General features: G+C 45.6%; 1 protein-coding gene across 1 annotated transcript in view; it reads left to right on the top strand.

Moving 5' to 3' along the window:
* The first annotated feature begins 2,293 nt into the window (after positions 1 to 2,293).
* LOC141148257 (serine protease 27-like) overlaps positions 2,294 to 15,808 on the top strand; it is a 65,858-nt gene continuing 52,343 nt past the window's right edge. Inside the window, exon 1 of the mRNA XM_073635524.1 lies at positions 2,294 to 2,585. Coding sequence (XP_073491625.1) covers positions 2,540 to 2,585 — 46 coding nt within the window. The 5' untranslated portion in view covers positions 2,294 to 2,539. The remainder of the gene's footprint in view (positions 2,586 to 15,808) is intronic.

The raw sequence follows: 15,808 nt of genomic DNA, 5'->3' as shown, positions 1-15,808 counted from the left end.
AATTAGCCACTTCAGATTTGGCTGCTCAATGACCAGGCCATTTTTTGTGATTCGGCACTGCGTCACTTTAACTGACAATTGCGCGGTCGTGCGACGTTGTACCCCAACAAAATTGACGTCCTTTTTTTCCCACACATAGAGTTTTCTTTTGGTGGTATTTGATCACCTCTGCTGTTTTTTATTTTTTGCGCCATAAACAAAAGAGCGACAATTTTGAAAAAAGCACAATATCTTTTACTTTTTGCTATAATAAATATCCCGCATTTTTTCTAAAAAAAACTACATAGGTCAATATGTATTCTTCTACATATTCTTGGTAAAAAAAAAATCACAATAAGTGTATATTGATTGGTTTGCGTAAAAGTTATAACGTTTACAAAATAGGGGAAAGATTTATGGCATTTTTATTATTATTTTTTTTATTTTTTTTACTAGTAATGGGGGTGATCTGCGATTTTTATCGGGACTGCGATATTGCGGCGGACCGATCGGACACTTTTGACACATTTTTGGGACCATTCACATTTATACAGCGATCAGTGCTATAAAATGCACTGATTACTGTATAAATGTCACTGGCACTGAAGGGGTTAACACTAGGGGGCGATCAAGGGGTTAATTGTGTTCCCTCAGTGTGTGTTCTAACTGTAGGGGGGAGGGGACTGACTGGAGGAAATGACAGATCGGTGTTCATACATAGTATGAAAACGCAATCTGTCTCTACTCCCCTGAGAGAACTGGGATCTGTGTGTTTACAAACAGACAGATCCCGGTTTTCGCTCTGTCACAAGCGATCGCGGGAGCCCGGAGGTCATAGCGCCCGCTGGGCACTAGGGTTGCCACCTGTCCTGGATTCACCCGGACAGTTCGGGTTTTGAATCATGTGTCCGGGTTTCAGTCCACCTAAAACCCGGACACAATATTCAGACAGGAATGTGGCTCAGAACAGGGCCTGATAGGAGGGTGAGGGGGACACTATGCACGCCGCATTACTATTCTCTTTGGAGCACCCAGGTCTTTTACAATCCTATAGAGCAGGGATATGCAATTAGCGGACCTACAGCTGTTGAAGAACTACAAGTCCCATGAGGCATAGCAAGACTCTCGAAAGTCACAAGCATAACACCCAGAGGCATGATGGGACTTGTAGTTTTGCAACAGCTGGAGGTCGGCTAATAGCATATCCCTGCTATAGAGTATGCTAAGAAAAAAAAGTTTTGCTGTGGGCCGCTAAAGCGTTCCGGTTTGGCTTGAAGAAAAAGTGACAACCCTACTGGGCACTCACATTGGCTCCGGGCACATGCTGCGGGCGCGTGCGCCCCCCCCCTAGTGGCCAAAAGGCGAAGTGACGTAAGGTAACGTCGTTTCGCCCAAGCCGTGCCATTCTGCCGCAGTAAAACTGCGGCGGCTGGTCGGCAAGAGGTTAGAATATGGAAACGCACATACCTTAAAAGTTTTGTCCAGATTATTCAATATTATACACTATTTTTGAAAATTGTAAAAGGTATATTTTAAGAACGAATGAAAATTAAGTAAAATACTTAAAATATCAAAGTAAATGAATTAACATGTATTTATTTGTTGAAAATTATAAAATTATTATGGTAAAATTACAAGCCAACAGAATAATTTTTATCAGCGTACATTTAGGGCTCTATGCATTTAGAGGGGAAAGCCTGGCATTCAGAAAAGCTACCTTCTGGGCATATAGCCCTGAATGCATTGGGTCCTACAGTAGATGTGCCTTATGCCCCGTCCACACGATCGGAAATGCCGCCAGCAAAACTCCGATGAGAGCTTTTGGTCGGAAAATGCGACCGTGTGTATGCTCCATCGGACTTTTGCTGGCCGAATTCCAGCCAGCAAAAGATTGAGAGCATGTTCTCTATTTTTCGGTTGAAAAAAATTCCTATCCGAAAATGCGATCGTCTGTATGCAGTTCCGACGCGCAAAAAAAAACACGCATGCTCGGAAACAATTCGATGCATGCTCAGAAGCATTGAACTTCATTTTCTCGGCTCGTCGTAGTGTTGTACGTCACCGCGTTCTTGACGGTCAGAGAACTTTTGTGTGACCCGTGTGTACGTAAGGCAAGCTTGAACGGAATCCCGTCAGAAAAACCATCCCAAGATTTTTCCGACGGAAATTCCACTCGTGTGTACGCGGAATTAGACTTTTATAGGCTGCAGGCAGCGTGGCTGAATGCTGTATCTGTGCCTCGCGGGTATAATAAAACACCGTAATTACACACACATTGGGCTAGAATAGATTAGAATAAACAGAAAATAAAAATTGCAGCGGAAATGTTTCTACTTGAACTGGTTTCTGTTGAGACTGGTTTCTAGCGGATGATATATCACCTCCCATGATGACTGCAGGGGTTGTGTGATTGTGACCAATGAAGATGTTATGCTTCGCATTCAAAAAAAGAGAAGAAAACATCCCATAGAACAGGTTTGTCCACATTTTGGAGCTGTAGACGGGGCTGCTAGTAGTGTACCTGGTCAGTGGTGTGAGTAAGAGAGCAGAGCGGAGGAAAATGATGGAAAATGCTAAATATTTAATTGGATTTCTACTCCTGGCAGGTAAGCGATAATTCCTTTCTGTTATTTATATATAATTGTGTTAATAGTAGTGATTGCCTTCTTCAGACTTCCCCTCCCACTAATCCTTGTACATTAAAGAGATCACGTAGATCCCCAGTCTGCCTTTATCTACTTAGTCTCCGGGTCTGTACGCCTGCTGTGCCCATTAAGAGAGGTTCCCACCATCCCTGTGCTAAGTTCCTGGGTCTGTACGCCTCTTGTGGCCATTATAAGGGGTTCCCACCATCCCTGTGCTAAGTTTCCAGGTCTGTATGCCTCTTGTGGCCATTATGAGAGGTTCCCACCATCCCTGTGCTAAGTTCCCGGGTCTGTACACCTGCTGTGGCCATTATGAGAGGTTCCCACCATCCCTGTGCTAAGTTCCTGGGTCTGTACGCCTCTTGTGGCCATTATGAGAGGTTCCCACCATCCCTGTGCTAAGTTCCTGGGTCTGTATGCCTCTTGTGGCCATTATGAGAGGTTCCCACCATCCCTGTGCTAAGTTCCTGGGTCTGTACACCTGCTGTGGCCATTATGAGAGGTTCCCACCAACCCTGTGCTAAGTTCCTGGGTCTGTACGCCTCTTGTGGCCATTATGAGAGGTTCCCACCATCCCTGTGCTAAGTTCCAGGGTCTGTACGCCTCTTGTGGCCATTATGAGTGGTTCCCACCATCCCTGTGCTAAGTTCCCGGGTCTGTACACCTGCTGTGGCCATTATGAGAGGTTCCCACCATCCCTGTGCTGAGTTCCCAGGTCTGTACACCTGCTATGCCCATTATGAGGGGTTCCCACCATCCCTGTGCTGAGTTCCAGGTCTGTACACCTGCTATGCCCATTATGAGAGGTCCCCACCATCCCTGTGCTGAGTTCCCAGGTCTGTACACCTGCTATGCCCATTATGAGAGGTCCCCACCATCCCTATGCTGATTTCACAGGTCTGTACACCCGCTGTGCCCATTATGAGAGATCCCCACTATCCCTGTGCTGAGTTTCCGGGTCTATACACCTGCTGTGCCCATTGTGAGGGGTTCTCACCATCCCTGTGCTAAGTTCCTGGGTCTGTACGCCTCTTGTGGCCATTATGAGAGGTTCCCACCATCCCTGTGCTAAGTTCCTGGGTCTGTATGCCTCTTGTGGCCATTATGAGAGGTTCCCACCATCCCTGTGCTAAGTTCCTGGGTCTGTACACCTGCTGTGGCCATTATGAGAGGTTCCCACCAACCCTGTGCTAAGTTCCTGGGTCTGTACGCCTCTTGTGGCCATTATGAGAGGTTCCCACCATCCCTGTGCTAAGTTCCAGGGTCTGTACGCCTCTTGTGGCCATTATGAGTGGTTCCCACCATCCCTGTGCTAAGTTCCCGGGTCTGTACACCTGCTGTGGCCATTATGAGAGGTTCCCACCATCCCTGTGCTGAGTTCCCAGGTCTGTACACCTGCTATGCCCATTATGAGGGGTTCCCACCATCCCTGTGCTGAGTTCCAGGTCTGTACACCTGCTATGCCCATTATGAGAGGTCCCCACCATCCCTGTGCTGAGTTCCCAGGTCTGTACACCTGCTATGCCCATTATGAGAGGTCCCCACCATCCCTATGCTGATTTCACAGGTCTGTACACCCGCTGTGCCCATTATGAGAGATCCCCACTATCCCTGTGCTGAGTTTCCGGGTCTATACACCTGCTGTGCCCATTGTGAGGGGTTCTCACCATCCCTGTGCTGAGTTCCTGGGTCTATACACCTGCTGTGCCCATTATGAGGGGTTAATTTTGTTTATTGAAAAATCTTACAAACAACAACTTATATTTAATAAAACCATAATAAATAAATAAAACATATTTACAAAATAATTGAAAATGACTATACAAAACAAGAACAAAATAAACGGTGGAAACCAAATTGCGCACAACATAATCCCTACGGGAGAGCCAGACTAAGGAACATCACCGTCACCATGCATGTAGCCTTTCATCAAAAATATATTTGATCTGAAAATCTAGTGTAGTGAAGAAAGGACAGAAAGAAAGCCGCACACCCCGAGATCAACAGGCAGCAGCTACGGAGTCCTGATATTCCTCCACGCCCTTATCCAGGCCTCCTGCCACCACCTTTCTTTCTCAAGACCCTGAATCTTCCCAACCTCACCCAGAATGTCCTGCATCATCACTTCGACAGGGAGGATTTTACTCCATAAGGATACCTGACAGCGTGCACTCCATGTGAAATAACGGACTACTAGACTAACTAAAAAAAGTGTTTCCAAATCATAATCCCGACGAGTCTGGAATGCCCCATACACCCACTCTGCATAACTCATATGGGGGAGAAAGGGTATACTCAGAGCCCTCCCCACCCTCTTGTACACCTCTGTATTAAAAGGGCATTGAAGTAAAAAGTGATCCATGGACTCCACCACTCCTCCACACTCCACTTTCAGGGAGCCCTGATCGCTCATAGAAAGAAACTTCAAGTTGCTATGAAAGGCAAGCCAAAGATGATCCCTAAACTTCATTGGGATTCTCTCCAAATTAATCAATCGCAAACCCACCCCCAAAACCAGGCTTGGGCAATCCCTCAAGGCTAGTGGCTCGCAAAAAGCAGAGCTCATGATCCACTTCTCAAGAAGTTTCCTTGGAGGAGATCTGACTTCTCCTGCTGTTACTTGCCACTGCCGAAGCATTTTCAAACACGGGGGAACATAAGCCAGGAGCTTATCATGCTTGACCCTCAGGCTTTTCACTGGCCCACCATTTTCCCAGTCTCGCAGAAAGGGCCTAAACCAGGACTGGAAAATACCAACCCACCCAGGCGGTCTCTCTGCCAACATGTTACCAAGATTGTACTTCACAAACATTAGAGAGAAAAAGACTACAGGGTTGATCATCCCTAGACCACCCTCCCGCCTAGGAAGGTAAGTCACATTCCTTTTGACAAGGTTTATTCTGTTCCCCCATAACAGCTTGAAGAAACAACTATAGATCCTGGTATAGAGAGAAACTGGCAAAATGCAAACAAAACTGACATACAGAAAAATCGGAATCAGGTAAGTCTTGATCAGATCAACCTTTTCCCTCAAGGAAAGCTGCCAACCTTTCCAGCTTGCCACCTTGGCATCAGCATTCTCCAGCCTGTTCACCCAGTTTGCATGACCATAGTCACCTGGGCCGAATTCAATGCCTAGAATTGTTTGTTGGGGCTCCGGGAAGTCATCCGGGAGAACAAAGCTCTCACCTTCCACGCCCATCCAGAAAGCTTCACACTTGTCCTGGTTGACCTTTGAACCTGATGCCTCTGCATACTGCCCTATCACTGAGACCACCTCCTGCGCCTCCCCAGTCCCAGAGATAAAAACAGAAACATCATCAGCATAGGCCACAACCTTCAAAGGAGGCTCACCAGCGATGCCCAAAGGTACCCCACACAATGGTCCACTCTCTAGCCTTCTAATGAAGGGGTCGATTGCAAACACATATAGCAGAGGACACAATGGACACCCCTGATGCACACCCGAGCTGACCACAAAGGGCTGCCCGACCCAACCATTTACCAGAGGAAAGCTTTCAGCCCCTTTGTACAAAATCTTGAGCCAATCAATGAAACCCCCCTCCAGGCCATATTTGTCAAGAAGGAGCCACAAGTACTCATGATTAACCCGATCAAAGGCCTTAGCCTGATCCAATGTCAGCAAAAATTTACCCCAACCAGCAGCCCTACAACGCTCCAAGGCCTCCCGGACAGCTAACACCGCTGAGAAAGTGCTTCTACATTGGACCAAACAGTGCTGGTGGCGGGATAACAAACTGCCTGCAACTGGTGATAATCGCCAGAAAAAAATCTTTGCCAGTATCTTTCTAGCGACATTAAGAAGGCTAATGGGGCGCCAATTCCCAATCATTGAAGGATCTTTACCCTTTGACAGAAGGATCACTGCAGATTGCCTCATGGTGGGAGGGAGAGAACCCTCATTCAAACAGCCATTAGAAACCTCCGCAAGGTAGGGAGCCAGGATCGTCTTAAAACATTATGAATGGTTCCCACCATCCCTGTTCTGAGTTCCCAGGTCTGTACACCTTCTGTGCCCATTATGAGGTGTTCCCACCACCCCTGTGCTCAGTTCCCAGGTCTGTACACCTGCTGTGCCCATTATGAGAGGTTACCACCATCCCTGTGCTGAGTTCCCGGGCCTGTACTCCTGCTGTGCCCATTATGAGAGGTTCCCACCATCCCTGTTCTGAGTTCCCAGGTCTGTACACCTGCTGTGCCCATTATGAGAGGTTACCACCATCCCTGTGCTGAGTTCCCGGGCCTGTACTCCTGCTGTGCCCATTATGAGAGGTTCCCACCATCCCTGTGCTGAGTTCCTGGGTCTGTACACCTGCTGTGCCCATTATGAAGGGTTCCCACCATCCCTGTGCTGAGTTCCCGGGTCTGTACACCTGCTGTGCCTATTATGAGGGGTTCCCACCATTCCTGTGCTCAGTTCCCTGGTCTGTACATCAGCTGTGCCCAATAGGAGGGGATCCCACCTATTCCCTGTGCTGAGTTCTTGGGTCTGTACGCCTCCTGTGGCCATTATGAGGGGTTCCCACCATCCCTGTGCTGAGTTCCTGGGTCTGTACGTCGGCTGTGCCCATTATGAGGAGTTCCCGCCACCCCTGCGCTGATTTCTTAGGTCTGTACACCTGCTGTGTCCATTATGAAAGGTTCCCACCATCCCTGTGTTTGGTTCCCGGCTCTGTAAACCCGCTGTGCCCATTATGAGTGGTTCCCACCATCCCTGTTATGTGCCACTTTGTGTTGGTCTATCACATAAAATCCCAATAAAATACATTTATTTTTACGGTTGTAACATAACAAAATGTTGAAAATTTCAAGGGGGTATGATTACTTGTTCAAGGCACTGTATACAGTTGTGCTCATAAGTTTATATACCCTGGCAGAATTTATGATTTCCTGGCCATTTTTCAGAGAATATGAATGATAACACAAAAACTTTTCTTTTAGTGTTTGGCTGAAGCCATTTATTATCAATCAACTGTGTTTACTCTTTTAAAATCATAATGACAAGAGAAACTACCCAAATGACCCTGATCAAAAGTTTACATACCCCAGGTCTTAATACCGTGTATTGCCCCCTTTAACATCAATGACAGCTTGAAGTCTTTTGTGGTATTTGTGGATGAGGCTCTTTATCTTCTCAGATGGTAAAGTTGCCCATTCCTCTTGGCAAAAAGCCTCCAGTTCCTGTAAATTCTTGGGCTGAGTGGCTCAATGATATTGAGGTCAGTAGACTGAGATGGCCATTCCAGAACCTTCACTTTATTCTGCTGTAGCCAATGACAGGTCGACTTAGCCTTGTGTTTTGGATCATTGTCATGTTGGAATGTCCAAGTACGTCCCATGCGCAGCTTCCTAGCTGATGAATGCAAATGTTCCTCCAGTATTTTTTGATAATATACTGCATTCATCTTCCCATCAATTTTGACCAAATTTCCTGTGCCTTTGTTGCTCACACATCCCCAAAACATCAGCGATCCACCTCCGTGTTTCACAGTAGGAATGGTGTACCTTTCATCATAGGTCTTGTTGACTCCTCTCCAAATGTTAAATGTTAATATAGTTGTGGCCATAAATCTCAATTTTGGTCTCATCACTCCAAATGAATTTGTGCCAGAAGGTTTGAGGCTTGTCTCTGTGCTGTTTGGCGTATTGTAAGCGGGATACTTTGTGGCATTTGTGTAGTAATGGCTTTCTTCTGGCGACTTGACCATGTAGCCCATCTTTCTTCAAGTGCCTCCTTATTGTGCATCTTGAAACAGCCACACCACATGTTTTCAGAGAGTTCTGTATTTCACCTGAAGTTATTTGTGGGTTTTTCTTTGCATTCTGAACAATTTTCCTGGCAGTTGTGGCTGAAATTTTAGTTGGTTTACCTGACCGTGGTTTGGTTTCAACAGAACCCCTCATTTTCCACTTCTTGATTGGAGTTTGAACGCTGCTGATTGGCATTCTCAATTCCTTGGATATCTTTTTATATCCCCTTTCCTGTTTTATACAGTTCAACTACCTTTTCCCGCAGATCCTTTGACAATTAGTTTGCTTTTCCCGTGACCCAGAATCCAGAAACGTCAGTGCAGCACTGGATGAAAGATGCAAGGGTCTGTCCAGAAACTCATTGACCTTTTATATACACACACACTAATTACAAGAAAACAGATCACAGGTGAGGATGGTTACCTTTAATAGCCATTCAAACCCCTTTGTGTCAACTTGTTCGCATGTTATCAGGCCAAAATCACCAGGGTATGTAAACTTTTGATCAGGGTCATTTGGGTAGTTTCTGATGCCATTATGATTTAAAAAGAGTAAACACAGTTGATCGATAATAAATGGCTTCAGCCAAACACTAACCATGAGTGAAAGAAAAGTTTTTGTGTTATTCATATTCTCTGTAAAAATGGCCAAGAAATCATAAATTCTGCCAGGGTATGTAAACTTACGGGCACAACTGTATTTTTACATTTCTTAAATATCTCATGCCTGGACCACTACTTTTGTAACTTGCACATTTATTTATTTATTTCCTTAGGGAATTGACTTTAACGCTGTTTTAGGAGTCCTTTTCACCATGTTTTTGGTTTGTGAGGTAAATACCTCATAAGGTGATAATTGGAAAAAAAATAGCATCACATGATCCAATTATCTCATGAGATATTCTCAGGATCCCAAAGTTACTGCAATAAACGTATTTTAATTCTTTGAAATTCCTTGAAGCAGCGTGACTAGAGTGTGGTAAGTAGGTGAAGGTTGGGAACTTGGGCGTTGGCAGCACACGCTACCCACACAATGGGACACAATGTTCTTGTACTATTGTTTGTGAAACTATGAAGCCATGTACACTATGAAGCCCTGTACACTGTGAAGCCCTGTACACTGTGAAGCCCTGTACACTATGAAGCCCTATACACTATGAAGCCCTGTACACTATGAAGCCCTGTACACTATGAAGCCTTGTACACTGTGAAGCCCTATACACTATGAAGCCCTGTACACTATGAAGCCCTGTACACTGTGAAGCCCTGTACACTATGAAGCCTTGTACACTGTGAAGCCCTATACACTATGAAGCCCTATACACTATGAAGCCCTGTACACTATGAAGCCCTGTACACTATGAAGCCCTGTACACTATGAAGCCCTGTACACATTGGTTGAATGTCGGCCAACATTCGTCCCGTGTGTACAGCAGCCATTCTGACAGAAGCCAACTGGCAGACCTTATTTGGTTATGAGCCTCCGACATAAGCCAGTCAATGGCCGAGAGCGCTGACCGGAGTGTTCTAGTTGGGGGGGGGCTGTCAGAACACAGAAGCTCAGCAGGGGAGATCACTGTACTAACATCAGATTGTTAGTGCAGCGGCTCCGACCTGAGCTGTCAGTTGTGTGTAGGAGGCTTAAGGTTTTTGTTCATACGGCAGGCATTGGTCAAATTGGCATAAACTCTTAAAGAGACCTCCAATTAAATTGGAATTTGCCCACAACCATTTGCAGAGTAAAGCTTTGTGCATTTGATGCTCTGTAAGATGGTTGAATGCAGTGGCGGCCTATATTGCACAGGCGCTGCCCCCCCCCCCCCCCCCATCCATGTGTCTGGCCCCCTTATCTACATGCATTTATTATAGCAAAAGTACAAAATATTGTGTTTTTTTCAAAATTGTCGCTATTTTTTAGTTTATAGCACAAAAAATAAAAACCGTAGAGATGATCAAACACCACCAAGAGAAAGCTCTATATGTGGGAAAAGAAGGACGTCAATTTTGTTTGGGTGCCACATTGCACGACCGCGCAATTGTCAGTTAAAGTGACGCAGCGCCGTATCACAAAAAATGCTCTGGTCATAAAGCAGCCAAATCTTCCGGGGCTGAAGTGGTTAAGCATGTGATTAGAGCGGGAGGCTCTAATAGGCTTTAAAAAAGGGTGAGCTCGGGGGGGTGCAGAGCACTGTGCCCATAGCCCACCCACTTGTGTGACAATAGCGAATTATTATTCGCTATTGTCTTCCTGATTCTCCTCCCGGTCAATCAGGAAGTGAGTTCTGAAACCCGTCACCCACTTGGCCGAAAGGAGAAGTGATCCTATTGGCCGCCTAGAAGGAGGAGGGAGGAGACGCACAGCGGAAGATGCAAGAAGGAAGCCGCCGTGATACCGAGGAGGAGACGCAGTGGAAGCCATCGCCCATTGCCGGGAGAAACTGTTGCTTGTGACCTAGGATGGGGTAAGTGCGGGGCTGGTGACACTGACTGACTGATCGGGGGGGGGATGGGGCTGTGGGTAAATTGTTTGCCGCCCACCCCAAAAAATATACCACCAGCCACAACTGGTTAAATTAAGAATGCATTCCAGTACCTGGCAAGCCTGCTGCCACTCTGCCATCTGTATGGTGCCCAGTAATCTGTGGGCCCCATATGGGCCATGTGTTGGGCCCCAGGGCTATAGGCTTTAATAAGAAAAGCCATCACCCTGCAGATTTGGCTTAATACACAGAGTGATACAAAGAAGACCTAAAGAGGACCTTCAGCGTATCCTCCCCAACACCCCCCATTTTTTTTCTATGCCCCCTGCTTACCTCTTGTTGTTTTAGGCGGAGTTTGGATACTCACCCAGCCACCGGATCCAGCGTTGCCCCCGCTGACATCCTTCTGTCAACAGACACCGCTGGGTCCCGCGCCGCCATCTTACTTATGACGTGATCCAGAGACCCACCTGCTCTTCGGGGTTCAGCCGGCGGGGCCACACGATGACGTACCGTTAGGCCCGCCCCCCCCTCCTATTTCTGAATGAATGACTTAAAGCCTCCTGAGATATGTGACGTGCAGATCCTAGTAGGCCCAGCGTACACTATGCAAGTCTTTCGACTAGGCGAATAAAGTGCATTGAGGGATGGAGCCACTTTTTTTTTTTTTTTTAAGCAAAAAAAAAAGGTAAATGAAAATAAATAAATAACGTGATGAGGATGGGAAGAGGGGTGGAGAGGGAGGAAATTCATGTAGAGGGTGAAGGTCCACTTTAGGTTGGACCTCCATACTGTCTTGTTAAAACTAGCCATAAATGCAATCTACTGATAAGGAAACTTGTTTCCGGACACCTGTATTGTTTTCATCCAATAAAAATACAATGATCTCTAGCCCAGAGCCATCGATACTGGGAGGAAACATGAAATTGCCCAGACAGGTTTTCTGACCCTCTGAGCAGTTCATAGAAAGCCGCACAGGACAATTCTTATATGCCAGATAATATACAATGAGTCAGCCAACCACCCCCCCCCCCCCCCCCCCCCCCCACCCCAGCAAATTTCCTGTTTAAACTTTATAATAGTAATGCCCTGTACACACAATAGGATTTTCTGACAACAAAATCCGACGGATGTTGGCTCAAACTTGTCTTGCATACACACGGTCACACAAATCTTGTTGGAAATTCCGAACATCAAGAACGTCAAGAACTCGGTGATGTACAAGACAAGAAAAATGAAGTTCAATAGCCAGTGCGGCTCTTCTGCTTGATTCCGAGCATGCGTGGCACTTCGTGCGTCGGAATTGTCTACACACGATCGGAATTTACGACAATGGATTTTGTTGTCCGAAAATTTGAGAACCAGCTCTCAAATTTTGTGTGACGGAAATTCCGGTAGAAAATGTCAGAATGGAGCCTACACATGGTCGGAATTTGCAACAACAAGCTGCCATCAAATGTTTTCCGTCGGAAAATCCTATTGCGTGTTCGGGGCATTAGGCTGGCCATAGACAGTTCAATTCTTGGCTAGTTCAGCAGGAACTGCGTGCAGGCGGGCTCGATCGATCAGCTTGGGTACAACCAGCCTGCTGGACTCGCTAGCGGCTGCTATAGCCACTAGACATGTGCAATTCGTCTCATTCCGAATTAGTTTTTTTTAACAAATTTCGACAAATTTGTTCATTCGGAAATATTCAAATTAACGAAAACCCGTTTGACGAATTTTTCCGAATATTCATAAATTCGTAAATTCGAAAATTCGGAAATTCGGAATTAGAAAATCCGAAAACCTGAAAATTCTAAAATCTGAAATAATAACTAATATAATTTAACTATTAATAACTATTCAATTATAGGTATTGGAATTTATTTCAAATTTGGCTGTTAGTGAACGTAACGAATACGAATTTATCCGAAGTTACGAATTATCTGAAAAAACGAATGCCGTATCTAAACGAATAGAACGTAATGAATTAACAATAATAAATACCAATAATAATAATAAAAACGTTTTATTATTATTATTACTATTATTTATTATTAATTAGTTCCATACCATTCGTTTAGGTGCGGCATTCGTTATTTTGGATAATTCGTAACTTCGGATAAATTCATATTCATTACGTTCACTAACAGCTAAATTTGAAAGGAAATTCCAATACCTACAGCATCATTTTAATAGTTAGTTGTTAGTTAGTTAGTTAGTTAGTTAGTTAGTTAGTTAGTTACTTTCGAATTTTCGGATTTTCTTTCTTATTTTTGTATCTTCTAATCTACGAATTTTCAAATTTACAAATTGCAATCATAACGAATGACCCGAAAAAAATAAAAAATAAAACAAAACTGAATGAAACTAAAACGAACAAATGTTTCGGCAGTGCACATGTCTAAAAATTATTATTATTATTTTTTAAACTGTCACCAGTCAGTATCCCTGATCACCACCACACCAGTTATATGATGACGCTGTACTACACTGGTGACAGTATGTAAAAAAAAAATTTAATTTCTTAATTTTCCCAAAAATGATGACAAAAATTACAACTTCAAAAACCTCGCCATGCCTCTTACTAAATACCTTGCACGGTCTATTTTCCAAAAAGGGCTAATTTGGGGGATATTTGTACTGTCTTGACATTTTTGGGCCTCAAGAAATGAGATTGGCCGTCAGTACATTCAGGACTGATCAATTTTTAGATATATATAATAGTTTGCGGACTCTGTAACTTTCCTACAGACTAAATAATATGCACTGATTTAGGTTATTTTCACCAAAAATGTAGCAGAATACATTTTGGCCTAAATGTATAAAGAAAAATTATTTATTTGCAAAATTTTATAACAGAAGCAAAGAAAAAATTATTTTTTTTTTTTTAATTTTTGTTCTTTTTTAGTTTATTTAGCAAAACATTAAAAACCCAGTGGTGATTACCGTATTTATCGGCGTATAACACGCACTTTTTCCCCCCATCAAGCTGCCCTTTACTGGCAGCTTGATGAAGGAGCGCGGCTACCGTGACATTGTAGCCCGTACGCTCGTGAAACGCGTCGCATCCCAGTGACGTCACAGCCCCGCGCCTGCTTTCCACCAGCGTTCCAGGCCTCGCTTTGGAGTATCTCATCACCGCGGCCGGCTTCAGCGGTGGCTCAAGCACAGCCGTACGCACAGCAGGAGACAGCGATGCAGTGACTGATCTGACGGACTCCCCTCCTCCAGGAAATCAACTACATGATATGCTTTATTTTAATCCACTAAATGTGAGTGTTTTTCTACAGTGTTTTTATTAAATTCAGTTTACATACTGCACTTAGAGGCGCCTCTCTTCCTCGTTTTTTTCTGCAGATCTTTGGGGCTTGGTTTCAGCTCTTTTTGGAAGGCAGCCATCTGTGTGGACTTTTAACTCTTTATTGAACTGGCTTTGCTCAGATAGACTTTTTATGGACTTCAATAGTCATAGTTACCCTTTGTTATTAACTAGATGGTAATATAGAGATATCCAGTTTTTTGCGCCTTTACTTGCTTACAGTGAAAATTGTGCGTGCGTGTTATACGCCGATCCCCTGCCGATTGTGAGCCTTTTGGCAGCTCTCGGCGGGTTTCGGACGTTTTCGGCGGCTTTCCGCCATTCTCGGCCGCTCTCGGCAGCTTTCGGCCATTCTCGGCGGCTTCAGCAACTTTCGCCCATTCTCGGCGGCTCTCGCCTGTTCTCGGCGGCTTTTGCGGTACCGCGTGAGCCGCCAAAAGCCGAGTGCATCCGAAAGCCGCCAAGAACGGCCGAGAGCCGCCGAGAATGGCCAAAAGCGGCCGAAAGTCGCAGAGAATGGCCGAAGGCCGTCGAGAGAGCCGCCGAGAGTGGCCGAGAATGGCGGCGTCATTTTTAAATGCCAGATGTCTGCAAACAACACAGGGCAAGGCTGCAGACTACTGATAGACACTGACAAGGCTGCAATGGGGGACAATGGGGGGCAAGGCTGCAATGGGGGACAATGCTGCAATGGGGGACAATGCTGCAATGGGGGACAAGGCTGCAATGGGGGACAATGCTGCAATCAGGGACAATGCTGCAATGGGGGACAATGCTACAATGGGGGACAAGGCTGCAATGGGGGACAATGCTGCAATCAGGGACAATGCTGCAATCGGGGACAATGCTGCAATGGGGGACAATGCTGCAATGGGGGACAAGGCTGCAATGGGAGACAATGCTACAGATGGACACTGACAAGGCTGCAATGAGGGACAATGCTACAGATGGACACTGACAAGGCTGCAGATGGACACTGACAAGGCTGCATTGATGGGCATTTAAATGTAAGTTTTTTTCCTTAAACTTCCCTCCTAAACTTGGGGTGCGTGTTATACGCCGATAAATACGGTAAATACCACCTAAAGAAAGCTCTTTTTGTGTGAAAAAAAGATAAAAATGTGGGTACACTATAGCATGACTGAGTAATTGTCATTCAATGTGTGAGAGCCCTAAAAGGTCAAAATTGGCCTGGGCAGGAAGGGGGTAAAAGTGCAGGTATTGAAGTGGTTAAAGCAGAATTCCACCCAAAAGGAATCCGCTTCTCCCCCGCCTCCGGTGCCACATTTGGCACCTTTCAGTGGGGAACGGGCTGCGGCGACATTCCTTTGGAAGTTCGGCCCCCCTCCTCCTTCCTCAGCGCCCGGGCCAGTTATAAAGCACAGTGTGCATCGCACATGCGCAGTAGGGAACCGGCTGTGAAGCAAAAAGGCTTCACTGCCGGTTTCCCTTACCACGAATGGTAGCGGCAGCACCCAAGAGCAGATCAGAAAATCAGCTGGGGTGACAACATTGCAGGATCCCTGGACAGGTAAGTGTTAGTGGCGTCGCTAGGGGGGTGCGGGCCGCACCGGGTGACACCCACCAGAGGGGTGACACCTGTGGGCAGCGGCACTGCTAACGTCGCAT

Source organism: Aquarana catesbeiana, linkage group LG06 (genome assembly GCF_042186555.1).
Source record: "Aquarana catesbeiana isolate 2022-GZ linkage group LG06, ASM4218655v1, whole genome shotgun sequence".
Classification (NCBI taxonomy): domain Eukaryota; kingdom Metazoa; phylum Chordata; class Amphibia; order Anura; family Ranidae; genus Aquarana; species Aquarana catesbeiana.
This window is presented reverse-complemented; position numbering and strand designations above follow the sequence as displayed.